Source organism: Furipterus horrens, unplaced genomic scaffold (genome assembly GCF_987537825.1).
Source record: "Furipterus horrens unplaced genomic scaffold, mFurHor1.1.pri manual_scaffold_11, whole genome shotgun sequence".
NCBI classification, from domain to species: Eukaryota; Metazoa; Chordata; class Mammalia; order Chiroptera; family Furipteridae; genus Furipterus; species Furipterus horrens.
The window spans coordinates 81,011,446-81,039,402 of record NW_028327181.1 but is presented as its reverse complement, the minus strand read 5'-3'; the positions used below and the strand labels follow the sequence as shown (position 1 = coordinate 81,039,402).

The window sequence follows — 27,957 nt, the reverse complement described above, 5'->3', positions numbered from 1 at the left end:
GACAGAGTGACAAATGTTTATGGAGCATTTGTCTACTTTGTGTTAGGCCTAGGATCCAGAGGCAAAATAAAACAGATGTGGTTTTTCACAGAGCTTACAATCTGGGAACACCCATCTTTCCTGTTTTTGACTCAAATTTTGTATTCTTATCTAACCCCTCTAAAAAGAAAAAAAGACAAATGGCAGGCAGAAACATTAAATTTTTTGTTAAGAGTCATAAAACCTGGATTTTCACTGTAGCTCTCTTTATTAGCTTTGTGACCTTGAGCAAATCAACAAATCTCTCTGATCCTCTGTCTCCTCCTCCTTGAAGAAATGGGCATGAAATATCTGCCCTTTCTGCCTCTCAGGACTATGGGATCACTGTTTTCTGGGCAATGTCTTCTTTCCTATGCTGTTAGCTGATTCCAAGGGACAGGCCCTTCCTAATTCCTTTCCCATTGCTTTGCCCTTTCACCTTCTCATCCTCCTTTTCTTCCTCCTCCAGGAGACATTTCAGAGCCCTTGCCAACCTCACCATGCCAGTTGCTGCCACCAACTCTGAGACTGGTAAGAAGGGGGAGAGGATGTCAGTTTATATCAGTGGTTCAGGGGGTAACAGACAGGGTGGGGAGCAGCAGTCAGACACTCCCACAGGTCCCTGTAAGAACACGGCTACTCCACCCAGCCACTCAGCCATTCATTCAGTCAGCTTCCAGGGCCTGCCCCAGCTGCCCCAGGGCGGGGCTGGAGACACAGCACGACTCAGCCCCCTGGAGGGCAGGGGTATGCATGCTCCAGGGACCAGGCAGGCTCATCATTGCTGGAGGACAATGGAATGGGGTTTGGCTGGTGAGAAAGTGGCCCCTAGGAGCTGGGCCTTAGAGGATGGCTAGGGCAGAGGGACAACAGCAGCCCACCCTGGGGGTGGAAAGTCCATGATGTGGTGCACACCAGACCCGGTGGAGTAGACCAGCATATGCTAGAGATGGGTGTGTGTGCGCTGGGCACAGGAAGCTGTGCGTGGAGAATGCCAGATCAGGAAGCTGCAACTTGGGTCTGTAGGAGGATTTAGGGCAGGGAATGGGCCACCCAGACAACCTAGGAAGCCTCAGGAGCAAGCTGCTTAACCTTTCAGTCTTGTCCCCTCTTCAGGGACTTGATGGGAGACTAAAAAGAGTTACTGTTAGGAACAATAACAATTATTATGTTGTACTTGAGTTATTACCTCACTAACCTGTGATCTTGAGTCAATCATTTCCCTTTTGAGATCTAGGTTTCCCCATTTGTGAGATGAGGTGATGGGACGAAATCAGTGTTCCCAATGTTTGTTGGCCCTGGGGAGCACCTGATGACAGTCATGGGTGTTTATCATAGACAAATGCTTCTCTGTACAAAATCTGTTTTCTACTCTGGGGTTCATGGACACTTTAAGTGCATTTAGGGATCTGTCAGGTAAAGTTTCCAGGGCTAGAGGCTAAAGGCAAACTACTCTGATTGTGCTCTGGTTTGTCTGCCTTTCCCAGGGCCTCATACCTCCCTCCCAGGTGAGGCCTTGCTGCTGCCTCTGCAAGATGTTCCAGGCCTCCTAATTTGGTTAAAATGACTGTTCCTCCTCTCTGAGAAACTGAACCAGAAAATTAGAGGCTGCTGTGAGCAGGCCAGAGCCTAAACTGTGACACCATTGTCCTCCAGGAAAGGCCTCTTCATGCAGTGGAGGGACTGTACCAATATCCCCTAGCTTCTGCAGCCTCAGAGGGCTCAGTGCCTCCACCTTCTGTCCAGCCTGCTGGGTCCCCTGGGGGCCCCCTGCTCCTGCCTGCCTGAGCCCCACTGTAAGCTGCTTAGGAGTTAATTAAGCCCATCCCTGAGCCTGTGATTAAAGGCCTCTCAATCTGGGACTGCCCAGTAAACCCATTAATAGTGCCTGGCAGGTGGGCAGAGAGAGGAAGAGGCCCAGCAATTTGGCTTCCTTGCTGCAGGCCTCATGATGGGGGCATAGTGGGGATGAGGTGGGGGACAGGGCAGGGTGTAGAGCCCAAGGGTGTGGCTATGGGCCTACTTTTTCTGAGGACTCTGCTTCCCTGGGCTGCTTCTGCCTTCTCAAAACTAAAGGAAGAAGAACAGGGGCAAGTTTTTTAACCTCTTGGAGCCTGCATTTTCTCTTCTGAAAAAAGGTGATGTGTCACTCAAAGGCTGTGAGTCTCTTAGCTCTTCCTTCAAGCAGCCCTCTGTGCTCACCCTGGGCTGGATAGGCTCCTGACTTCAAAAATCTAATGATGGGTTCTGCCGCTTCTCATTTGGTGGCCATTATACTTCCTACTGGCCTGAGACAACTTCAACCCTGCCTCTAAGGTCAGATTCACTGCCCCCCTTTGGCCCTTCCTTCCCAGGGGATCCCAGCCTTGAGCTCCACAGAGAGTGAAGCATGGTCCTTTTCCCACCTTCCCACATGATCATTGTCATTGTGGGGTGGTGGTGGGTGGTATGGGTGTATTCCTCTTGCAGAGAGACCCCAACTCTACTTCTAGTAAGGTGGAGGGGACCGTTTCCTGAGGGTTGGGGTTGGGCTGAGAGATATGTGGGTGATGGCATGGGCTGAGAATTGAGAGAACTTGTCCCTGGAGTCTCTAGACCTGCATGCAGCCTTGCCCTCTCTTCTCCCATTACCTGACTCACTCCTGTTCCTTTCTTTGAATCCAGTGGGAATGTAGGCTGCTTTTAGGTGGAGCTGTCCCTTTAAATCTCTCTTGCATCCCAGGGTTAATGTCCTGGTGTGTAATCCCTACCGTTGCCATGGCAACCTGGGGTGCAATGCAACCTGGTGCCACTCCCCAGGGAATTGCTGTCTGGTGGCGGGAGCAGAGCCTGGTGGTGGCCTTATGGGTACAGGGTTTGAGAGTAATGAAAGCACTGGGCTGGTGTAACTGCCATGTTTCTCCCCCTCCTGCTTACCCTTGCCCCTGCTGCAAGAAAGCTCCCTTACCTGTTCCCTTCCCCCATTCTAAGATACCTGACTTGTCTACGGGGCAGTCATCTCTTACCCAAGGGGAAGAGCTAAAGTGGGAAACGGGGGAGGGGGAGAAGCTGCACCTGAGATGTGGGGTCAGAAAGGGCTTGAGATACCCTTCCTAGCCAGTGGTGCCACTGCTCCAGGTGGACGACTGAGATCCCTTCTCGGGAGCTTCCTTTGATCCTGAAGGGGTCATTGTAATTAAAAGTGGGCCTGGAGATGGGACAAAGAGTAGAGGTCAGAGGGCACGAGGAGGAGGTGGCGTGGGGGTGTGTTAGAGGACAGACTTTCAGAAGAGAGGGCGGGACAGGGTGGGGCCAAGTCCCCACTCCTCCATCGGTTTCCTGCAGCTGGGCTGTGAGGGGAGGGCCTCTGAGTACCTCTCCAGATCTGAAGGGGCAGTACGCGTAACTACCTTGCCTCTCTCTCAGCCTCCTCTTCCCGATTCCCACTGGCTGGTAATAAACCGGGGGACGGGGTGGGGGGATCAGGCCAGCGGTAAAACCAGGACTCCTTTCCCACCGCCCCTGCCTGTGGCCAATCAGCAAGGCGAACAGTGCAACTGAGCCTTGCTATTGGCTAGTCCTGCAGAGGGCACTTCCTGAGTCCCGCCTCCTCCAGCACTGCCAGCCTCTGGTTCGGAAGGTGGCCCAAAGCCCGAATCAAGGTTGGGTACTCCTTGAGCCCCGCGCCGGGGATGGGGGTCAGCCATGGCGGGCAGCCCAGGTAGCGGGGCTTCCTTGGACGGTATATCCCTGGTCTCCTCTTAGGAAGGCGGCCTCAGGAGGGACGGTAGAGAAATGCGGGGCTGGAGGCTGAGGGGAAAGCTGGCCCTGCAGGGTTGGCGGGGGTGGGGGTGGGGTGGGGTGTTGGGTGGGAGCATCTGGAAAATGTGCCCTAGGCACGGGCTTTTGGGAGCCTAAGGGTCTGGCGGCACGGGCCGTCTGGAGAGCTGTCCTAGGCAGAGGGTGCCAACTCTTCTGGCTCAGTCCTTCCTCATGGCTGGCTGGGGAATCAGTGTGTGAGGATAGCTGGGGAAGGGGGACCCCAGGATATCCTGCAGAGTGGTAAGGATTCATACCCTGGCCTCCTTCTGAGCCCACTAAAGGCCTTGCAGCTCTCTGACCAATGCGAAGCCCAGGCCTGGGCAGGAAGGGTCTGGGGGACAGGCTAGGATGTTTTTTCTGGAAAAGGTGGGGTGAAGGAGGGGGAAGAAGTGGATGTCCAGGAGCCCCTGAACCACATCTGCCAGCTCCAGTTTCAGCACCCTCTCCTCCCCATCCCCATTCCTTCCTGGAGGAGGGGGCACTGACGAGACTGTATCCACCCCTCCTCCTCCATGGCTTGGAGCTGTTATGCAGATGTAGGCATAGGTGGCAGGGTGACAGATTAATGATACCCCCTGCCCATCTCTGCCCCCAGCTGTGCACACTCTGCTTCTCCTTTCCTCCCCCAGAACCTGCCACAGCTGGGAGCTCCCTCGTCTGCTGGTGGGTGATTATAGCACTACCTCAGATCTCAGCAGCCACAACTGGGGCCCAGCATCAGGTGTTCTCATGTCCTTGGTCATGTCCCATCCCAGGCTGAGGGTGTGCTGATCCCTGGGATGACTTGGTCTGACTTCTGCCACTGAGTGCCCAGGGTCCCATTTTCCCAGCTCCTGCCAACGTTCTGGGCCTCAGCTTTGGCTTTTTATGATCTTTATTAATTTCTTGATGATTATAGATCATTGTTGAAACTGAAGGGCCTGTAGACACCATCTAACCCAACCCACCCATTATATAGGAGGGAAAGACCAAGGTCAGTGTGAGACAGGGACTGGTGCAAAATCACAGGGAGTTCGTGGCCCAGCCTGCCCTGGATGCTCTGGGGCCCTGACTTCCTGCATGCCTGTCTGCTTGACTCTGGGCCTGCTCTCAGGGACATGCTCGGGCACTGTCTGTCTCATTCCTGAGCCCTTGAGGTGCAGGTGGCTGAGGCCTGGGGCTTCAGCCCATCCAGAGGTTGAGTGAGCAGCCTGTGATTCTCTGGTTCAGGGTGGTACCTGGAACCTGAAGCCAGCTTCCCTTTCTTGTCAGATTATACTTCCTGCTGCCTGGAGCCTCTCACCTGCCTGGGCCGACATTACCTAGGGCCTATAGAACAGGCCAAGGAAACTCCCTGCCCCCTGCTAGATCCTCTGCCTCAGGCATTCCCATGCCAGGCAGGGAGGGAAGTGCTGCTGGGCAGGGACTGTCCTTTGTGGGTCGTGGGGTGGGAGGGGTGGAGTTGTTGTGGTGTGTTTTGGCCTCTTGGGCCCAGTTGGCACCTGTGTGTGTCTCACTGCCTGCCTTTCCCTCCAGCCATGCAGCAAGTCTTGGACAACTTAGGATCCCTCCCTAATGCCACAGGGGCTGCAGAACTGGACCTGATCTTCCTTCGAGGCATTATGGAAAGTCCCATAGTAAGATCGCTGGCCAAGGTATAGTGCTCTTGGGAGGGGGGCACAAGGGCACTGTGTCTGGGGAGGCACACTAAGGGATGGGGTGTTAGCCACACGGGGCCTTGGGAGACCCCTGAGGCAGGGTATGCATGAACATCCATGCCCAGATGATGAATCTGAGTGACTCTAGGTTTGGGGGCTGCCCCAGGCGTGGCTGGTGACTGTGGGTGCATGCCTCTGTGGATGCCTTTTGGTGACTACCAAGGGCGTGAGCATGCCTGTGTACTGGAATCTCCAGAGTTCATCCTGCCTATCACTCTGTCATTGGGCATTTTGTGCAGATGTTTTTACAAGGTCAACTGCTACAACAGGAGAGGAAAAGACTCATTAAAAGAGAAAGGTATAAAACAATTGGGTAACAGCAGTGATAGGGGCAGGTGCAGTAAGCATTTTGGAGCATAAAGGATAGATGCCTAACCCAACCTGGGTTGGGCAGGGGAGGCTTCCTGGAGGAAGAGCCACTTGAGCTGAGTCTTGAAGAATGAGGAGGAGGGGGAGGGCATTCTGGGCCATGGGAAGATCTTGAACCAGAAGTATACAGGGGACTGGTGTGAGGCTGGGGCTTTAGGTGTGAGCCAGGAAGTGGAGCTTCGGAGATGCTGGCAGCTGGCGGAGGGTGTTACAGAACCCCTGGGCTGCTCCAGTTGAAAACAAACCCACGGGCTCTTTAGTTAGGGGCCCGATTGCCCGCCGCCAAAATTATAACTCTCAATACCAGAGTTTGGTGAAAAGAAAAAGAATTGTTTATTTAACAGTTATATAGATTTAGTTATTTGCAGATTTCTGTTGTTAAGTCTTATGCTCTTTAAAATACCCACAAACACATATCCTTGCCTCCCCCACTTCCAAACCAGGCTAGTTTTAGGGAAGTCAGAGAAACTGTTTCCCTACTTTCCCAACACAGTTCAGCTTTACCAGCAGCTGCCAATCATTCAATCTGATTGGGGAGGTCCTTTCTGTGCTGTGGTGCCCTCCAGCTCTCAATGCAGGACCACCTGGATTCTCAGCCTCCTTGCAAACTGTCTTCTTCCTGCAAACCGTGTGGATCTTCTCTCCTTCTCAAAACTGCATGGCAAGAGCCTCTTAAAGCAGCCTGGAGACCCCTTCTCCAAGCCACATGGAGAAGGCCCCTTCACCAAGCCACATGGAGGGAGCACACGAGAGAGCGAGAGCGAGAGAGCCCGAGAGCTAGAGTGAGAGCCCGAGTCAGAGAGCGAGAGTGTCTCAGAGAGAGAGCACGAGCAAGAGCCAGAGAGCCAGAGCGAGAGCCAGAGCGCCAGTGAGAGCCAGAGCCCGAACGAGAGCTTGAGAGAGTCTGAGAGAGTCTCAGAGGGAGCATCTGAGAGAGTTCGAGTCAGAGCGCCAGAGCGAGAGCGCGAGCCAGAGAGCGAGAGTCCCAGAGTGAGAGCACGAGCCAGAGCCAGAGAGAGTCTGAGCGCCAGAGAGAGTCTGAGTCTAAAATGTCTGCAGCTGCTTATATATCCCTGACTGCGTCATCTGACGCAGTGGGCGTTGCAAACAGTTCTGACCATTCACAGACCCTTACGTAGGCTCTGTGTGCTTTCCATACCGTCCCCTGGTTCAAGACTCCTCCCATCGGCCTGAGGCTTTGGATGCATTAAAGCCATTTGCATAAGAAAGACAGTAGCCACCAGCCTCAGGCATGTGGAAGCATTTGAAAAGCTGCTTACTTCTCCCCATCCCCCAGCAGCAAACTCTGGGGATTTTTGGACTCCCCTGTTTCTGTAACAGTTTCCCCCCTTTCAGACTAAGACCCTTTATAATCTTATAAAGGACAATGGGCGAAGGTCTCATGCTCCTCTAACTGCTTCCTGCTGAACGTGGTTGTCGTCCTACCTACCCTTGGGTCTAGAAATCCCTAATAAGAGTGGGAATGTAGGGGAGGGTGCCCTTCCCACATGGGGAAGAATCTTGCAGAGTCCAGGTCAGTTGGCTATTCCTGGGTAGCAGCATGCTTGGTTTCCAAGGGCTGGTACTGCTGGACAAGCTGGCATTCTTGTCATATTCTGAGGGCAACAGATTTGGCAACAGGGTTAAAAAAAAAACACAATTCAACCTATAACCACTATATACAAAAGGCAGGAGTTAATTTTTCAATGTCCCACGTTAGGAAAAAGAAATGGCTTCTTTGGAGGAAGGTGTGCAGGGCACATCACACCTGTCCAAAGCCCTTTTGCCCACTTCACTTAGCTTGGGTTGAGGGGTATAAATTTTGGATTTCCCCCCTCTCAGACCTCTGTGCTCTTTCTGTCCAAGCCATTAGGACAGAAAAGAAACCAGTTTTAAAGTGAAGCCTGCAGACCACCCCATACTTCACCAACTCAGCCACTTAGTTCAGCCAAACCGTTGAGTCTCAGGAGGTGGCAATGCAGATGGGCTTCTTAAGTGAGGCCTATATGTACAGATAATTACTCAGGTAGAGATCATAGGCTTATGCCCTATGAAAACAGAAAGAACATACACGTTAATTCACACAACACAATTCACAAACCAGTCTCTTAATTTGAGAGACTGTCTTACTGGGAAGACATCCAGTTGCAAGGCACTTGACATTCTTCTTGCCTGTAAATAAAGCATCCTTTATAATGTCACAGACTTGGTTTAACTTTCAAATGAAAAACAAACTTTATAGACAGTTAGCTGCACTGAGCATTGCAATTTTCCTTAAGTCACGATTTTTCTCCTTAAGATTACCCTCCTTGCCAGTAAAGGGACTGCATTAAGTCCAGTTTTAATTTACCCTGTTCATTTGCATAAACACAACAAGAGCAGTGATTGATCACATATGATCTTTAAGTCTACTATGCTGGAACTTACACAAGGAACCTTCATGTTGACTTTTAGTTTGCCCATTAGGGCACAGAAGCTGAGCCACATACCTGCCATTCAGCCTTGCCTGCAAACACCTGCTTTCCCAAATCCTTTGGGTTTTCCATTGTGCCTTGAGGTTCTTTCTAGCCATCTTTCAGGAAAGCAACCTTCGTTCCTTCCCTGGAAAGACTGCCATGAACCGCACAACCAACCAAGGTGTCAGGCCTTTTTCCTTCTGGGCTTTCCTTAGCTTCAAAAGTCAAGTGCAGTTCCTCAGGGCTTTCTGGTAACAACCAGAGCCTAAGCATGCCTCCTTCAGGCATGTCACTCCAGTCAAAAGTCTTGGTTAACAATACCTTTATTAACAACTGGTCTTTTTAGTTTTATGCAAAGAAACCTAACGGTAATTACTTACTCCTTTAAATTGCCAAATTCTGGAGGGATCAGGTAAGGAGAACAATACACAGTGTGAAGGAAAATCCTTGTCCTTCTAATATTCCCAAAATTGCATTTCCATGCCTTATACTTTCTTTTGTTCACTTTCCTACATGTGAAGTTTTTTTAACTTTCTCTGGGAAACCTCAATTTTCCTTTCAGATTATATGGCCAGTACCAATACAGAGAATTCCAGACACTTCCTAGGTCTCAGAGAATTCTAGACCTTACATAGGTCTCCAGTGGCTAATGCCAAACCAATACAGGGAATTCCAGATGACCTTTCCTAGGTCACCAATGGCTAATGCCAAACCAAAGAATTCCAGACCCTTCCTAGGCCTCAGAGAATTCTAGACCTTACATAGGTCTCCAGTGGCTAATGCCAAACCAATACAGGGAATTCCAAATGACCTTTCATAGGTCCCAAGGCTGAATGCCAACACAGGGAATTCCAAATGACCTTTCATAGGTCCCCAATGGCTAAATGCCAATACAGAGGTACAGTAACCATACAATTAGACCACAAGTAGTTGAGGTTTCCCTTTTCCAAGGTTTAAAAACTTTCACAACCTTTCTATATATTTACCCATTCAGATTTAACCATAACCCATTTCCAATTCTTTTCCACACTGTAAAGGACTCTACCCAAACTCAGTATTTGGCAGCTAAAATTCCCTAGATTTGCAAGCACATGCCTAAAGCAAAAGAAACACTTTTAATCTGTGTTTCAGTTCACTGTCCTTTTTTTCGAAAGAGTAATTTCAAATCTTCTTCCGGAGTGCAGGTCCAACTTTCCCTTTTGGTGTCAGTCACAGCAGCAGGGTCTGTGTCCTCCTCAGGCGGTGCTCGTTTTACCCGTGTGTGGTGTATCCAGGACTTGATTCCTACCAGCTTCAGCGAAGAATGTGTTGTTAGCAGAACATCATAGGGACCAGTCCATTGTTCAGCCAGCTGCTGTTCGGGACCTTGCGTCTTTCAGTTCTTCAGTAAGACTCTGTCCCCAGGTCTGAATGGGTGCAAGGGTTCTCATTTCTACTTCCCTTCTTACGATCTGGACACTCATTCTTCCAATGGCCCTTCTTTCTGCAATAGGCACACTGGTCCTTGCCCAATGGCTCTTTCCTCCTCTCTTTAGGGTCCTGTTTCTTCCTTTGGCCTCTCCAGCCTGTTTTAAAGAACATCAGGTCCTGTCTTCTCTTTTCTACTCCCCTTGCATGGTAAACTTTAAATGCGATGTCCACTAACTGAGAGGGGCTCATTCCTAATACCCCATCTATACGCTGGAGTTTCCGTCTAATATCTGGGGCACTCTGCCCAATAAATGTCATGTTCACCATTCTTAAGTTCTCTTGTGCCTGTGGATCAACATCAGTGTACTTTCTATAGGCTTGATAGATCCTCTCTAAGAACTCAGAAGGATCCTCATCTGGTTTTTGCTGAATAGTCTGTACCATATTCAGGCTTTTTGGCTTGGGTACCCCATTTCTAAGTCCTTCCAATATACACTTCCTGTAGTGTTTCAAAGGAACTAGGCCTCCACCATTTGGGTCCCAGTTAGGCTCTGTCCAAGGAATTGCCACAGTTGGGTCGGGGGTCCCATGGGGATCCTCTCCATGGAGACGCTGAGCCTCTTCATTAGCCTTACTTGTAACCAGTCGCTTCTCATCCCCAGTTAGCAGAATATTTAGGAGAGCCTGTACATCTGCCCAGTTCGGGTTATGAGTGGCAAAAATGGAGGCAACAAGCTCTGCCATTTTCTGAGGATCTTCCCTATATGAGGGGTTAGAATTCTTCCAATTTAGCAAATCTGAAGTGGAAAACGGAGTATGGGCCCAATAGTAGCCAGAGGGCTGGCCTTGCTGATTTATTCCACCTATTGGGTACTGCCGTAGAGGGAATTGGCTTGCTCCGAATTGGGAGGCCCCCTGACTATACTGAGTTCCTTGGCGGGTTCTGGCGGGGGAGACCCACTCCTCGTCCTGTAAGGGTGGAGTCATTGACTTTGCAGTCACTTCAGAGGCTGGCTCCAAAAAGGGTGGCGCGAGAGAAGTCCCTTGAGTTTGCAAAAGGGCGGGCACCATGGAAGCCACTTCCATCTCTGGAGGTGGCATGGTGGAAGCAACCTCGACCTGCAGAGGGTGCTGTGCCGTCGCCACTGGCGTTGCAGGAGCTGCATCCGCCTGCAGAGGGCGCTGCGCCACAGGAACCGCCACCCCAGAAGCCTGGGCCTCCTGCAGAGGAGGTGGAGCCACTGCTGCGGAAGCTATGGCCTCCTGAACCGCCCCCACCTGTGCCTGGCTTGGCGCCAAATTAGGGCCTTTGTCTCCCGGATTTAGAGAATTAAAGAGGGCTACTTCCTCATTCTCCCTTTCTTCCGGCGTTTGACTCTCAGGAAAAGGTTTTGAGATCTCCTTTTTCCTCTGCACCATTATTCGGGCCTCCATTTCTGCTAAGGTCTTATTATGCAACTCTGCAAATGCATTTAGATAATAAACATCTTCCCAATTTCCTGATTGCAGGCAGTACCTTTTCAATTGCTTAATGACATGATAATTCAGGGTACCATTCACAGGCCACCTTTTCTTACCACCCAGAACATACTCAGGCCAAACAGTATTACAATAATAAATTAATATTTTCTTAGTCATAGGATAACGACAGTACATATCCCAATTTTCCAAAATTCTCTCCAGTGGGCTGCCATCAGGGACTTGCCCAGAACTGCTTCCATTAACCCAGACATATATGCTAATGGCTATAACCAAAACAATCCCAAGGACTAGAAAACATATATACCATAATTCTATTACTTCCAGGAATTCTCCTAATCGGACAAACAAATCTAGTATCCACGATGCCATTATTTTAGAAATACACAGAAATAAGTTTTAGCAAACAATCTTACTTCTCTAATCCCTTCTCAGTTCTATTTTCTTTTCACCACACTGGCGTGCTTAGGCGGTCGGCGCCCTCAGAAGGTGTCTCCCAAGGGGGTCGACCTGCCATGGGCAATTATTAATGTCCCATCTGGGTCGCCAAATTGTTACAGAACCCCTGGGCTGCTCCAGTTGAAAACAAACCCACGGGCTCTTTAGTTAGGGGCCCGATTGCCCGCCGCCAAAATTATAACTCTCAATACCAGAGTTTGGTGAAAAGAAAAAGAATTGTTTATTTAACAGTTATATAGATTTAGTTATTTGCAGATTTCTGTTGTTAAGTCTTATGCTCTTTAAAATACCCACAAACACATATCCTTGCCTCCCCCACTTCCAAACCAGGCTAGTTTTAGGGAAGTCAGAGAAACTGTTTCCCTACTTTCCCAACACAGTTCAGCTTTACCAGCAGCTGCCAATCATTCAATCTGATTGGGGAGGTCCTTTCTGTGCTGTGGTGCCCTCCAGCTCTCAATGCAGGACCACCTGGATTCTCAGCCTCCTTGCAAACTGTCTTCTTCCTGCAAACCGTGTGGATCTTCTCTCCTTCTCAAAACTGCATGGCAAGAGCCTCTTAAAGCAGCCTGGAGACCCCTTCTCCAAGCCACATGGAGAAGGCCCCTTCACCAAGCCACATGGAGGGAGCACACGAGAGAGCGAGAGCGAGAGAGCCCGAGAGCTAGAGTGAGAGCCCGAGTCAGAGAGCGAGAGTGTCTCAGAGAGAGAGCACGAGCAAGAGCCAGAGAGCCAGAGCGAGAGCCAGAGCGCCAGTGAGAGCCAGAGCCCGAACGAGAGCTTGAGAGAGTCTGAGAGAGTCTCAGAGGGAGCATCTGAGAGAGTTCGAGTCAGAGCGCCAGAGCGAGAGCGCGAGCCAGAGAGCGAGAGTCCCAGAGTGAGAGCACGAGCCAGAGCCAGAGAGAGTCCGAGCGCCAGAGAGAGTCTGAGTCTAAAATGTCTGCAGCTGCTTATATATCCCTGACTGCGTCATCTGACGCAGTGGGCGTTGCAAACAGTTCTGACCATTCACAGACCCTTACGTAGGCTCTGTGTGCTTTCCATACCGTCCCCTGGTTCAAGACTCCTCCCATCGGCCTGAGGCTTTGGATGCATTAAAGCCATTTGCATAAGAAAGACAGTAGCCACCAGCCTCAGGCATGTGGAAGCATTTGAAAAGCTGCTTACTTCTCCCCATCCCCCAGCAGCAAACTCTGGGGATTTTTGGACTCCCCTGTTTCTGTAACAAGGGCACTGGGGGCATTGTCCTGTGGTGTTCTGAGAGTGACACGGAGCCTTTCATGGGTTTTCAGTGGGAGTGTGATGATGGCACATGGACATTTTAGGAACATCCCTCTGGCAGCCACATGGAAGGTAGTTGGAGGGTCATAGCTGGAGTTGGAGAGACTGGAGTTGGAGTGGCTCTGAACTAGACCTCTGGTAATGGGGTTTGTGGGGGGGCGATGAAAGCAACACTTAAGGAAGTTCATTGGCAGTACTTGGTGTTGGGTGTGGAAGGTGAGGGGTGGGGGTAGTAAGGCACCCTGCATTCTGCGGGAGAAAGTGTGAGGCTGGGGCTGCCTTCAGGTGAGAGAAGAAGCATGGGTGAGGGGAGGGGCAGATGAAGAAGGCACCCCCTCTCCTGAGGAGGAGGAGAGAAGGCGAGATGGTGTCAATAGCCATTTTGGAGGCAGGGCTGGATGTTTCACTGAATCATGTCTAATTGCTCAGATTTCCCAGCAGAGGTGGGGCTGTTGTCTGTTGGGAATTAGGGATCAGGGATTGAACAGGAAGGTGGGAGGGATTTGGAAGTAAAGATTCAACTAATCAATGAAGGTGGAGGATAGAGGGAACCTACCCAAGCCAGGGAGCGGGATTGACAGGGCATAGACTGTTGCAGGTGCTGGATTTCCCGGGGTGGGGGTGTCTCAGTCCAGAAGTACAGAGATAAAGGAGGTGTCTTTGGTTTAGGACTTATCCTGGATAGGGGCTGTGGGAGGCTGAGATGCAGGGACCTGTGAGAAGGGGACAGAGGAGAGCAGCTCAGAGGGTCACCTCTGGAGCCCAGGCTGGAAGGGAAGGGGAGGGGACCAGGAGAGACACAGAGGCAGGGAGAAAATGGAGGTGAAGGCCTGTGGGCTCTCAGCGCTCAGTGTTTGGGGAGAGCGCATAGCTGGAAGAGAAGGCCAGGGCAGAGACGGGGAGGTGGGAGGTGAAAGATTTCCAAGGAGGGCAGTTCTGGAGGGCACCATGGCAATCCGGGGTGCGGGTCCTGTGGACAGGAGGTCATGGATGTTAAAGAGGCCCAGGGATAGAAGTCTTGGGTGCAGGATGGGTGGTCTACACAGGCATTGGAACCTAGGATTACGGCAGGCGTGGGCAGAGGGGGAGAAGACTGAGGCCAACCCCGGGTCTTCAGTGAATGGTGATCAGGGTGACCAGGAAGAGGGCAACGACTGTAATGGTGGAGAGGGTGATATAACGGGAGGGGTGGGGGTGGGGGTGGCAGGTCCTGGCATGGGGTGTGGAAGGGGACTGGGCCCCACTTGAGGGAGAGAGCTTCTGGATGGGATGCTGGTTCCCTGGGTCACAGCCTGGTAAAATGTTATGATCTATGGTATGGTGAAGACCCGGGGAGGTTGTTAATGGGGGCAGAAGAAATGTGAGAGAGGGTTAAGAGTGGGCGGAAGAGAACACTGAGCAGATTGGATGAGACTGGAGAAAGACAGGTTGCTTTTCACTTGGTAGTCAGGGACTGTATTTATATATTACAGACAAAAACATGGAATTACGTATGTTTCAAATATAGAAAATGTGAGCTCTGTGAGGACAGGGTTGTCTCTTTGGATTGCTACTGTGCCCTGAGAGCCTAGAACAGTGCCTGGCACATAGTAGGTGCTCATTGAATCTTTGTCAAATGACTGAATACAGAGAAGTGTGGGAAATTACAGCAGATCTCTGAGTACCCATCTGCAGGATGTGGATTCTCACCGTATTTGCTTTAGTTATTGCTCTTTCTTTTAAAGAAATAAAAAGTATAATACAAGGAACACCTCTTCCCTTTTCCTTCTTTTCACTGCTTTCCCTACCCACGGGTGACTACCACTGACTGGAAGTTGATGATGTTAGTGGATATTTTCCCCCTGAATTGCACATCTTGCCTGTATATGTATCTAGATGTAAACAGTATGCCCCTATTATATGTTTTTAAACTTTATATAATAGATTGATAGTGTAAGCTGCTTAAGTTTTTGAGACTTTTAGTTTATATAAGTAGTATAGCTGTTGACATAAGTATAGATATAGATAGATTCATTTTAATCGCTGCGTGGTCCTCCACTATGTGTATGGAGCCCAGTGCACTTGTTTATTGGTTCCCATACTGAAGGGCAGGTCTGTTGTTGCTGATTTGTCTCTGTTAAGGACAGTGCTGCATGAGGATGTGAACGTCCTCATGTCCACCTGCTCCTGCATGTGTGGGAGTTTCTCTAGAGTGCACCCTTGGCAATGGAATTGAATATGTGCATTTTGAACCTCAATAGCTGTAACCTTTCAACGCTGATTTCAGAGTGGGATTGATTTGACCACATCATGTCTGACTCACTCTAGCTGTTGCTGCGACAGTGAGACAGCTAATGGAATAAGGAGAGTCACTCATGACAGAATCTCCGGGTTAAAAGGTCCGTTAGCCCACCCTCTCCAAAGCATGATCCCCGCCCCCCCCCCACTCCAGTAGCATTCTTCTCTGGTGGCTTTGTCTAGTCTATTTGACAGCTCTCCAGGGATGGGAGTGCTGCATGTATGGCCCTGTCATCCACTCAGTCATTCAGTCACTCAGTCATCCATCACCTATTCAACAAATATCTACCAAGTGCTCATTGTGTACCAGGCCCAGTGCTGGGGCTAATAGTTGGTTCTTCCCCCGATAGAGCCCAAGCCTCTCATCTCCTCACTGAGTGCTGCAATGTCCCAGTCCCGGAACCTCATGGTACAGCCTGACTGAAAGGTTGCCAGGGTGCTGTATCAGACTCTAGGTAAACCCCTTTCCTGTCTGAGCTCAGTAAAAACCCTCATCTCCACAGGTGTGACCCTTTGCGATGCAGCTTTGCCGCTTCTCACATCACAAGGTGGTTAGTCTCTGCTCTTCAGTCTGGGCTGGACCATGTGACTTTGGATAACAGGACCTACTTCTTACTCCTTGTCACCAATTTTAATGATTGTGTCTATAGCAGTATATTTCTAAGCTAATAGACAAAGTACTTTCATCCAAGATCCAGCTATAAAAACGTGGTTCTCCTGGTGAAGTGGCCTGGAAACCCACAAGAACAGAGTCAAGGTGGAACTGTATGTGGCATCTGTTAACTCTTTTCCCCAATCCTTTGGAGCTGGGCCCAACTCTCCTCTCTGGGGATGTGGCAGACAGTGTGGGAGGGGCCAGGCTGGTTAGATCTGGGACCACGGAGGGGCAGCGCCTTGAGGGGACAAACCCAGAGAGTTAAAGGCTCAGGAGGGAAGTCAAATCCAGCAGACAGTTGATAAATCCAGGCATTTGACTGCAGATAGCAGGTGGCTGGCAGGTGATTGGCACCTGGGAGAGCTGACATGGATCCAGCAGCAGGTGTTCCAACAACAGGCAAGGCTAAGGTGAGGAATCCAAGGCAGGTGACATCCAGAAATTCAGGCAAACTGTTACCAGCAGGGACATCTGCCAGGTGGGAGGCCTATGAACTAATCCACATGAAGTGAAGAAGAAAGAACACAGGGTTTAGAGTCAGAGGATTCACTGGCTGGCTGTGCGACTATAGTGTATCTGACAACTCTGAGCTTCAGTTATTTCTTCTGAGAAGTGGGGATAATGATGCCAGTCTCTCAGCCATGGTGGGGATAGGTGGGGAGGTCAGGGACATGGAGGTGCTTTTTAACTCATAAAGAGTTGTTATAATGTAGTCTTAGTCACTGGACTGGAGCTCACAGGGAGGACTCTTCTGTGTGAGACCACGGTGAGAGAGGTCGCAAAGCAAGAGAGGGCCTTAGAAGAATGAGAGCCCAGGGTGGGCTACTGAGAGGCTGACCAGCAGACGTGACAAGCAGAGGCCACAGTGGTGGGAGCCCAGGGTATCAGTTGGCCTTTGCTGTGTAACAAACCACCCCAAGGCATAGTGGCCTAAAACAATCATGATTCATTTCTCAGGATTTTGTGGATTGGTGCGGTGGTTTCTCGGGTCTGGGCTTGCCGAGTCAGGATTGGGTGCTCTCACATGGCCGCACTCACATGGCTACTGTCTCAGTTGGGGAGGCTGCAGCATCTAGGATGGTGAGGTCTCATCCTTTAGGCGGGTGGCCCTGGCTTTTTCACATGGCAGGCTCAGCTGCAAAGGAGGACCAGCTCCAAATTCCAAGCACTGTCCAAGCCTCTGCTTACATCACATTTGATCATGTCCCACTGGCCAAAGCAAATCATAGGATAAATACAGTTTGAAGAGTGAGTGAAGTTGTCTTCTGACACACCAATCTCCGGGACTTCTTTCAGTTATTGAATAATTATGAGCCTAGGCTTCAAATGAGAATTCCCTATCTTCTGCCAAGATCAGAGAGGTTGGAGTGGGAGGACAGAGGGAAGAGCTTTCAAAGAATTGGCAGCGTGACATTTCTGCATTTGCAGTTGGCTTATGGGTCTAGGTCGGTAGCTGGCAGATTTGGGTTCAAGTACAGGCTCTACCATTAACTAGCTGTGAACCTGGCTGAGCTTCTGGTCTATAATGAGCTTGAGCCCTTCCTGTGCTGAGGACAATTTTCAGAGCAGAATTAAACAAATGGTTACCATAGAAATTGAAAGCTACTCTGCTGGTTGTGGAGCCTGGTGCCTCTAATACTGCAGTGTGTGCTCTACCAAGAACATGCTTTCTAAAATAGGTGCTCAGATAGCGACACCACAACTGTGGGGGAGCTCAGAGAGTCGGGGAACTTTGACTGGGGTCCCTGGTGTACACTGCTGAGTTGTATGTGGTTAAGGAATCTATTGTACCTATCCAAGTCTCAGATACTTTATTGGAAAAATGACCTCAATGTTACTAATTTCATAAAGTTGTTGTGACTTTGAAATGGGATATAATATTTTGCAAATGTGATGCTTTATCATCAGACATGCATATACCCCATGACCCAACAATTCTGTTCTGGGAGAAACTCTCACGTGTGCACCAGGAGACGCAGCCTAGAATGTTCATAGCAGCATTGTTCACAATGGCAAAGGTCTGAAATGACCCAGATGCCCTCCCAAGAATGAGGAAATGAACAAAATGTGGTGTAGTCACACAATGGAATGTAATACAGCAGTTAAAATGAATGAACTAATGTGATGTGGGAAAAAAGAATGAATCATAGCAAAACAATGTTAAGTGAAAAATAATATTAAGTGAAATACATGGGTGGGCAAAAGTAGGTTTACAGTTGTGTGTCTGGAAAAAGATATACAGGTTATGATTATTACCATAGCTTTATTAACTTAAAAGAATGTCATGATGACACTGCACTTAGGTACAATCTTATAAGTGCTCAAATTGCTGGCCTTTATTACTTAATCTTTTTAAAGATTTTAGTTATTTATTTTCACAGAGAGGGGAAAGGAGGAAGAGAGAGAGGGAGGGAAATATCCATGTGTGTGGGGTGGAGGTACGGAGGGAGTATGAATTGGTTGCCTCTCACATGTACCCAACTGGGGACCTGGCCCGCAACCCAGGCATGTGCCCTGACAGGGAATCAAACCAGTGACCTTTCAGTTCACAGGCCAGTGCTCAATCCACTGAGCCACACCAACCAGGGCCCAGCCTTCCTTATTTACATGTTCTTATAGTCTACTTGCTGACTATAAGACACTCAAGTACACTTCCATGCACTCCTTTTGCCAACCCCTGTATGTCTCTTAATATGAAAAAGGAGAGTAAATTTTAGCAAAATAATAGCGGTAAAAAATAGTATGTGAAATATTTTAATATTAACTGAGAAATATATTATGTGAAAAAAATTAATATTAAGTGAAATTTTATTAATATTTAAATAATGTTAGGTGAAAAAAATCTGACTCCCAGAGGTTATATATAGCATGAGTCCCCCTTTTTAAGGGTAAAAATAACTAAAAGCAATATTCATTTTAGGACTATGTAGAAAACATATAGATACAATAAAGCTATGTAAAATGGGAAGCCAGAGCATGGTGAGCACAGGGACTCAAGACGGTGTTTCTGTGAGTGCATGGGTGGGGGAGGCAGGTGGTTAGACGTAGGATAGTGTCAAGATCCTCATTTATGGCTTGAGTGGTGGTTCCTTAGATCCTTGTTATATTATTACAAAAATATCTAATTTAATACCAACTAACTATAAGGAAGTCATGTACAAACCAATGATGGGAATGTATCATGAACCAAGGATATGATTAATCCAATCATGAGTTTCCAAAGTTCTAGAAAAGTGTGCTGCAAATTATGCAGGTTAGGTATTCTCAGCACTCGTCAATCAGATGTTTAGACCAGTCTGCTATAGTGTTACTTTTTTATTAGAATGATTAAATGTTTAAAGTGAATTTTCCTCTGGGCCAGGAAGGTTGAGTTTGGAGAGCTATGCTTTTATATCTGGGTAAGATGTCCAGGGGTGGCCTCAGGAGGTGGAATGGATCAGCCTGGGGAGGTAAGTGTCTTGGGAGATGCCCTGGCTTCCCACATGGCTAGGTGAGGGCTCCTAGGGAAACCTGTCCTCCCCATCAATGGAGCAGAAGATGCTAAAGCTAAAATGGGTGACCTGTATGCTCACGTCATGTCACCTGGGCCAGAGTTAGCTCCTTTATCCCGAAAGAGCCCTGCCAGGGTCACCATGGTGATATGGTTGCATGCCTGAGTGTCTTTGTTCATTCTTGAAACACAGTTCTTGGGGCTCTGGACTCCCAGCAGTGACCTAGACACAGAGCCGGGAAGCTACGCGGGCAGTGCAAAGCTAAGTTACTGAGGGGTTGGTAGAAACTTCCCGGGCATGTCCCTGCCCTCTAATTTTTGAAGAGCATCAAGGCACAGTGGCCTTGGAGTGTTACTCCTATTCCCCTTTGATTGTCTGTTTTTCCTGGAGGAGTGCTCTGCCCAGCCAGGCTGTGGGAGTCAGTGTGAAATGCTGCCCACCTGGTAGAAGCTGGTTTAAGTGATGGTGGGGCCAGCATGCCTCCCCATGCGGGATGCTGTTCCCCTGGCCTATTTGGGGAGAAGACAAAGAGGATCTAGCCTTTACTGAGCACCTGCTGTGTGCCAGGCACTGTGTCCATCTCACCAAATCCCGACTCTTCTTATGAGGTGTTATTAAAGTCTCTCCATCTCTGGGGCTTGAAAAGCTTCCTATTATGGAAATTTAAAAAAATGTCTTCTGAACCCCCATTATCCATTGTCCCCCTTCAACATTTGACAACTCATGAACAATTTTGTTCTATCTGTATCTCCTCCTACTTCCCTCTCTCCTGAATTATTCTGAAGCAAATCTCAGGTATCATTTTATCTGTATTTCAGTGTGCATTGCTAAAACATAAAGATTCCTTAAAAGTAATCACACTATCATTATCGCACGGAGAAAATCAAACAATAATTTTCTTATGGATTTTTTGTTCATAAGCATTTTAAAAAATCTTCACCCGAGGACATGCTTATTGAGTGAGGGGATGGGAGGAAGAGAAACAGTGGTGTGAGAGAGAAACACCACTTGTCTGCCTCTTGTCTGCACCCCAACCTGGGACTGAACCCGCAACCCAGGCATGTGCTCTGACCGGGAATCAAATGTGTGACTTGTCTACGGGCTGACCCTCCAACCAACTGAGTCACACTGGCCAGGGCTTCGTAAGCATTTAAAACATTTTTATTTTTCAATTACAGTTTACATTAAATATTATTTTATACTAGTTTCAGGTGCACAGCATAGTGGTTAGATGACCATGTGCTTTACAAAGTGATCCCCGCCTCATATCTCCAGTGCCCACCTGACACCGCGCACAGTTATACGCTAGTACTGACTGTATCCCCGTGCCGCACCCTCCATCCCTGTGGCTGTTTTGTAACCACCAATTTGTACTTCTTACTCCCTTTACCTTTTCACCCAACCCTGCAACCCCATTTATGGACTTTTAGTAAATGGTATTGGGACAACTGGAGAGATGTTTGGAAAGAAATCAAAGTAGATCCATAGCTCACACTCTACATCAGAATAAGCTCCAAGCAGATCAGAGATCTTAATGTGAAAAAATAAACCGTAATGTCCTAGAAGAAAATATGGATCTGTGGGGGGTGGGGGAGCTTTTTAAAAACCTATTACTCAAAATTTAGATGCATAAAATATTAATTAACTCAGTTACATTAAATATATATTTGCATTGACAAACAACCATAAGCCAGAGTCAACAGACAAATGAAAACTGGGGACAATATTTGAAGGAGATATCACATATAAAGGGCTTATCTTCCTAACATAGCAAATGTTTAAAAAATGGGAAGAGAACAAATCAAGACCTGACAGAAAAATTGGCAGAAGACATGAACAGACAATCACAGAAAATGATATACAGATGGCCCTTAAACATACGAAGAGATGCTCAACTTCTCTCAGTAAGCAAAATGCAAATTAAGCCCCACTGAGAGATCATTTCTCATCCATGTGATTGGCAGACATACTAAGGTTTGAGCACACACTCTGGTGGCAAGGCTTCTGGAAAGTCTCTCACCCAGTGCTAGGGGGAGGGCAAAGTAGCCCAAGCTTTGGTGGGGAGTCTGTTAAATCCACGTATGTATTTATTGCTTGACCCAGCAAGAATTCTAGGTATTTACGAGAGATCTATTTTCTCCATAGGTTCAGAATAGCTATGCCAGCATTATTCACTGCAGCTTTATTTACAACAGTAAAACATTAGAACAACCTATATACCTGTGGAGGTTGAATAAACTATGGTATTCCAAACATACAATAAGTCAAATGAAGTAATTAAAATAAAATTAAAAAATAAAGGAAGATCTCCATGTTGTAGCATAGAGTGATTTCCAGGGCATATTAAATTAAAAACCAAATTATACATTAAACCAATTAAAGAAACAAAAAGCCCCAAGGTATCAAAGAATGTATATTATATTCTACCTTTTATGTAAGGGTCTAAAATTAGGATTTTGGGGTGGGGAGAGACCTGGGGGATGGTGTTTGGTACCCGGGCTATTGGGGAAGCATCAGGTCTTACCTGCTCCACCCCAACACCTAGGCCCACGAGAGGCTGGAGGAGACGAAGCTGGAGGCTGTTCGGGACAACAACCTGGAGCTGGTGCAGGAGATCCTGCGGGACCTGGCGCAGTTGGCGGAACAGAGCAGCACAGCCGCTGAGCTGGCCCGCATCCTCCAGGAGCCCCACTTCCAGGTTTCCTGCAGGCTGGGGTGGCAACTAGGGCAGGGCACTGGGGAAGGGGCTGACTAGAAGTTGGAGGTGGGATGGGAAGGGACTGCAGGGCACTGCTCCATGGTCCCTCCTCCTCCCACCTCCTCCCCAGTCTCTTCTGGAGACGCACGACTCTGTGGCCTCAAAGACCTATGAGACACCACCCCCGAGCCCTGGCCTGGACCCCATGTTCAGCAACCAGCCGCTGCCTCCTGACGCTGTGCGCATGGTGGGCATCCGCAAGACCGCGGGAGAACACCTGGTGAGAGTGCTGGGCAGGGCCGGAGGTAGGGTATGGAAGTGGGGGATTGAGAGCAACCAGCAGGGTCAAATCTGGTCTGGAGAGGACTGAAGACAGGTGGGTCCAGCTTTGCCCGGGCATTGGCCCATGCAGACCCAGAAGACCGCAGGCACCGTGCATATGAGCTGCATACATGTGTGCGCCAGAACCCTCTTCATTCTTCCCACTTTCACTTCTTTAGTGCTCCTGTAAGTGAAGAAATATGTGAGGGCGAGGTGGGAGTATGGGATGGAAAGGGGGGTGCTGGAGATCCCATTCGAAGATTCTGATGTGGAGCTGTTGGGGCCTCATTTTACCCACTCTCCATCCCCAGGGAGTGACGTTCCGCGTGGAGGGTGGCGAATTGGTGATCGCGCGCATTCTGCACGGGGGCATGGTGGCTCAGCAAGGCCTGTTGCATGTGGGCGACATCATCAAAGAGGTGAATGGGCAACCAGTGGGCAGTGACCCCCGCGCGCTGCAGGAGCTCCTGCGCAGTGCCAGCGGCAGCGTCATCCTCAAGATCCTGCCCAGCTACCAGGAGCCCCATCTGCCCCGCCAGGTGAGTCCCTTTACCAACTTCCCTATCAAACACAAGGCCCAAGGGGTAGCCAAGCCTCCCAGCTGTCAGGGTCACAGGCCTCAGGGTGGGAGCAATTCTTCTACCAACACTGAAAAGCAAGATGGGGGTGGGGCCCACCTACAGGCATCTGCTGTTATCCACACACACCCACTCTGCGCATTTGCCCTGGTCTTGGACACACATGCGCAATGTGCAAGGGCTGTGCGTGCATTCAAGGCCTGTGGTACCTGAGTGTACAAGTGAGCACCTGCACTGTGTGTAGCTGTCTGTGTGCCTCTGTGTCTATGGGTGCACAAAATCGGATTGCTGGGTGTCCTGTACAGCTGCTTGCTGGTTGGTGGATTGTGGAGGTCTGGCTGCTTTGCCCACTTCTCCTATTGGCTTGCCAGAGCCCCTTCCTCCAAGGGGAGGGGGGTGAGTGGATGGAGGGATTCTGCATCAGGTGTCAGGGTCTTCAACTTTACCCAGTGATCCTGCCTCCTGAGTGAGTGGGGCCAGGGTCCCAAGCCTGAGCAGATCCTCCATCCCTCTGATTGAGCCCTTTTGTTCTAGATGCAAAGAGAGGCTGGTACCAGGAAGGCAGGGCACGCAGGCCTGAGGGCATTATGCCGTTAAAGGGGCAGTGCCAGGGCCTCTCATCTTTGTGAGGGAAGGGACAGAGGGTGGACGGCATGACACTACCCACCACAGTGGTTGGGGGCTGTGAGGTGGCGGATGGGGGTGGGCACATCTGCTCTAGCCTTCCCCTGCTTCTTCCCTTGACCTTTCCTTGCTCTCTGGTCTAGGTATTTGTGAAATGCCACTTTGACTATGACCCTACCCGAGATAGCCTCATTCCCTGCAAGGAAGCAGGCCTGCGCTTCAACGCTGGGGATTTACTCCAGATTGTAAACCAGGATGATGCCAACTGGTGGCAGGTGAGCCCTGAATGCCCATGCAGTCTTTCCAGGTAGTGGGTGTGGGGAGGCGAGGGCTTGGGAGGTGACCTGTCACTGAGGCAGAGCTTTGCCCGTGTCTTTTTGAGGCGTGCCACGTGGGAGAAGGCAGTGCCGGGCTCATCCCGAGCCAGCTTTTGGAGGAGAAGCGGAAAGCCTTTGTCAAGCGGGACCTGGAGCTGACACCCACCTCAGGTATAAGGCTCCCACTCCTAATCTGGGATCTGACTGTGTCCCAGTCTGGCCTTTCTGACCCACCTCTCTATGGCCAGGGACCCTATGCGGCAGCCTTTCAGGAAAGAAAAAGAAGCGAATGATGTATTTGACCACCAAGAATGCAGGTGGGTGTTGGAGGCCCCTTCCTCCTGTCTCCTCTAACATGACACATTCCCCCTCTGCCCTCACCAATGACTTGTGCATATGCTCTCCTGGTTCTGATGCTGCCAGTCTTGTCCCTAGGCCCTGCCCAGTTTCTTCCTGCCGCCCCTGGCCCGTGAGAACCCAGCCCCACCCCTTTCACCTGGGGAACAGCCTGATGAGCAGTGCCATCTCCCTGTGTCCAGAGTTTGACCGCCATGAGCTGCTCATTTATGAGGAGGTGGCCCGCATGCCCCCATTCCGCCGGAAAACCCTGGTGCTGATCGGGGCTCAGGGTGTGGGTCGGCGCAGCCTGAAGAACAAGCTCATCATGTGGGATCCAGACCGCTATGGCACCACGGTGCCCTGTGAGTGGGAGCTGGGCCCTGCTGGGTGGGGAGCAGGAATCTGGAGTGCTCTGGGGGCCAGGTCTGGGCGCACTGAATGGGCATATGCTTGGGCACTGGCCTCAAGCAGCACTGTGTGGGACAAGCGCCCTCTGTTGGTTGGTGAGGGGGTTGCAGGCCAGGGAGATACATTTATTGTTTATTTGTTTTTTGTTGGCGGGTGGGGAACTATCCTTTAATCCCGTGGCCAGGTCGGCTGAGCTAGCCTTGCCTTTCCTTCTTTCATGTTTTACTTGCTAAAAGCCCATCTGGGCATCCATGTGAAACAGGACTATGAGCTGTGTGTGACCTTGTGAAAGACAGGGCTTCTTGGTGACAGAACCAGTTGGGGTGGTGAAAGCTCTGCTTCCTGGAGGCAGGAGCCTGAATGCTGACCCCAGGTCAGCTTGACCTTGCTTTATCACAGCATACTGTCCTCTCTGGGCCTTGTCCCCCATCTGTGAGCACTAGGTTGGAGCAGTGATCTCTGAAGTGTCTTCCGATATCGATGTCCACAGTCTCTGTGTGTGTGCCAGTGGTGAGGGGGAGGGCATGCCTGTGGGAAGGCAGCGGAACTGAGACGACAGAGGGCAGGCTGCACCCCTGGGGCTGTGTGGCACGTAGAACACGTGCATGTATGTCTGAGGTACAGTGGCCTGCCTGTGCCCATTTGGCCCCTCCTTCCCTGTAGACACATCTCGGCGGCCCAAGGATTCAGAGCGGGAAGGCCAGGGTTACAGCTTTGTGTCCCGAGCAGAGATGGAGGCCGACATCCGTGCTGGGCGCTACCTGGAACATGGTGAATACGAGGGCAACCTGTATGGCACACGTATCGATTCCATCCGGGGTGTGGTTGCGGCCGGCAAGGTGTGCGTGCTGGATGTCAACCCCCAGGTACCGTCTGGCCTGCTCTTTCCCAGCCTGCCTAGTATCCCCTCTGGGTACTGATTCCCTCAGTACTCCTCCCCATATTTCCAGGTACTTGTCTCCCAAGTACCCCATGTAACCCCTCAACTACTGCCAGGGACCAAGCCTCTCTAGACCTTCTTTTTCAGCCTCCGAGATCCCACACTCGTCTAGTCTCCTCCAGTTACCCAACTCCCAGATACTTGCCAGCTGTTCCTCTAGTATTTGTCCCTAGGACTGATGTCCCAGAACCCCAGGTACCCTTTTCTCATTCATTCCCAGGTACCTGTCCTTACTTCCATCACCCCAGATGTAAGTGGGGATAGATATACTCCTCGACCCTTCTCTCCTGCAGGCAGTGAAGGTACTGAGGACAGCTGAGTTTGTCCCTTACGTGGTGTTCATTGAGGCCCCCGACTTTGAGACCCTTCGTGCCATGAACCGGGCTGCACTGGAGAGTGGGGTATCTACCAAGCAGCTCATGGTGAGGGGCTTTGATGTGCAGTGGGAGGGGTCTGATGGCTGCCTGGGGTGTGAGGGGGGAGACTGGAGCTGATGAAGAGAAGAAGAGGGTGTCAGGGAAGGGGAGAGTCACCCACCCAAGGTATCAGTGAGGGAGGACTTGAGGTTCCCACTTCATAGGTGAGGACATGGTCTGAACAAGGAAGTGAAGTGTTCAGATTCTCATAGAGTCAGGGACATAGCTAGCCTGAGGTGCAGGGGCTTGTCAGGCCCACTGCTCCATCCACTGTGCAGGGACAGAGTGCTGACCAAAGGGAGTCAAGAGGGCCTGTGGGAAATCCGTGGGCAGAGGCAGGCAAGGTGGGCTCAGGGCTGTTTACAGCTGGGGGAAAGGCTGATGGGAAGGAGGGAGACAGAGGCTGGCAGGTGGCTAGAGGGATGAGTTAGCATTAGGGAGGTGGTAGCGCTTGGAGGAGAGGCTTCTAGGCAGGTGTTTCGACTCCAGGGCACCCCCCCTCCTCCTAGGAACCCCTTGGAGCAGCCTTCCCCAAGATGTATAGGGTTTGCAGACTTTAAGCCCAGGTGTTCCTCTGCTGGCAATATCTGGTACTGCAGCTCTCGGGGCCCAGATCGCAGCATTGCTCTGGCCTTGGAGGAGCTGACTGGGCTGGGCTCCCCTCTGCTGCATGCTCCCCTGGCCTGGTACTGCTGTGACACAGCTGGGCCGGCCTGAGCTCCCGCCTGGACTTAAGTCAGTGTTCAAGTTCCCTTTCCACCCCTGCCTGACCAGCTTGGACTTGGTCCGGGGTGGGGTTGCCTCGGCATTTGTGGGTTGCCCTAGTACCACACGTGGCAAGTGCCCCTCAGGCTGCCTAGGTACAGTCATCTCATCAGATTGTAGGGAGCACCGGCGTTGGAGTCAGGCAGACTCTGCAGACACTGGCTGGCTGTGTGAACTCTTTGTACCTCAGTTAAATGGGGAACAATTAAGTACTGCCTTGCAGAGCTGTAGTGCAGATTACGCGGGTTGTAAAGAGGTTAGTGCCATGTCTGGCACTTAACTAAGGGCTATTTCCTTCCTTTCTTTAACCTGTTCATTTGTCCATGGTTGCAGAAGAGCCACCTTGGGACACGTAGGGAGGGGCTCCTAGCCAGGGAGTCTGTACCTACCATGGTTGGGCTTTGGGGAGGAGGCTAGATGGGGCAGGCTGTAGATCCCCCTGACTGTGGAGATGAGGAGGAGACACTGACCGGCGGGAGGTCCCCTTGTGTTGGCAGGAGGCGGACCTGAGACGGACGGTGGAGGAGAGCAGCCGCATCCAGAGAGGCTACGGGCACTACTTTGATCTCAGCCTGGTCAACAGCAACCTGGAGAGGACCTTCCGTGAGCTCCAGGCTGCCATGGAGAAGCTACGAACGGAGCCCCAGTGGGTGCCTGTCAGCTGGGTGTACTGAGCCTGCTTGACTGGACCTTGTCCCCTCTGGGTTGTGACCCAGGAAACTGAATCCATTTCTTCTCCAACCATGACCCTCAACCATGATCCTTAGCTCCAGTCCCTGGCACTCTGGCTCCCTGGGTAGCAGCTTCTAGCAGGCCCTAAGTCTGGCTTCGACGCAGAGGCCTGCACTGCCAGGGAGGTGGGTGTTCATGGGGTACCTCTGTGCCCAGGTGCTGCCCTCTCCTGATGCCCAACTGGCCACCAGATATTCCTCTCTGAGGGCCAAGCTGTGCCCACAAGTGTGTCAGAGTCACCTCCAAAAGGCTCAACCCAGAGAAGAGCTGCTCTGGGACCATGTGATCAGTAGGTACACTGCCCCTACCACCTCTCTCCAATCACCTTTTCTCCTCTGGCCTGGCCACACCCACACCATTCCTGAGCCCCTCCCCCCTCTCACCGTGGTGTCCTAGGAGCAGGGCTTAATAAGCTTTTTCTGTGTG

The 27,957-nt window shown here is 50.5% G+C and overlaps 1 protein-coding gene across 3 annotated transcripts; it reads left to right on the top strand.

Moving 5' to 3' along the window:
- The first annotated feature begins 493 nt into the window (after positions 1-493).
- Positions 494-27,957, top strand: MPP2 (MAGUK p55 scaffold protein 2). Of its 3 annotated transcripts, XM_090257398.1 has the most exons (12): positions 494-549; positions 5,335-5,453; positions 21,939-22,091; positions 22,222-22,371; positions 22,724-22,951; positions 23,758-23,889; positions 23,997-24,102; positions 24,180-24,248; positions 24,471-24,632; positions 25,342-25,544; positions 25,912-26,040; positions 27,297-27,957. In XM_090257398.1, exons 1-12 carry the CDS (start codon positions 519-521, stop codon positions 27,471-27,473), a joined length of 1,659 nt encoding a protein of 552 aa, XP_090113524.1. In that variant the 5' UTR covers positions 494-518; the 3' UTR covers positions 27,474-27,957. The 3 variants fall into 3 exon arrangements, with proteins under 3 accessions (XP_090113524.1, XP_090113521.1, XP_090113523.1); XM_090257395.1 differs by lacking the exons at positions 25,912-26,040; positions 27,297-27,957 and having other exon boundaries at positions 5,335-5,435; positions 25,342-25,797; XM_090257397.1 differs by lacking the exons at positions 494-549; positions 25,912-26,040; positions 27,297-27,957 and adding an exon at positions 3,608-3,659 and having other exon boundaries at positions 25,342-25,797.

Bases quoted from the DNA above. Each gene is read 5' to 3' on its own strand.
- MPP2 (XM_090257398.1), top strand. From the start codon at position 519: ATGCCAGTTGCTGCCACCAACTCTGAGACTG. The intron at 550-5,334 runs GTAAGAAGGGGG...CTTTCCCTCCAG, and splicing joins TGCCACCAACTCTGAGACTG to CCATGCAGCAAGTCTTGGAC. The intron at 25,545-25,911 runs GTACCGTCTGGC...TCTCTCCTGCAG, and splicing joins TGCTGGATGTCAACCCCCAG to GCAGTGAAGGTACTGAGGAC.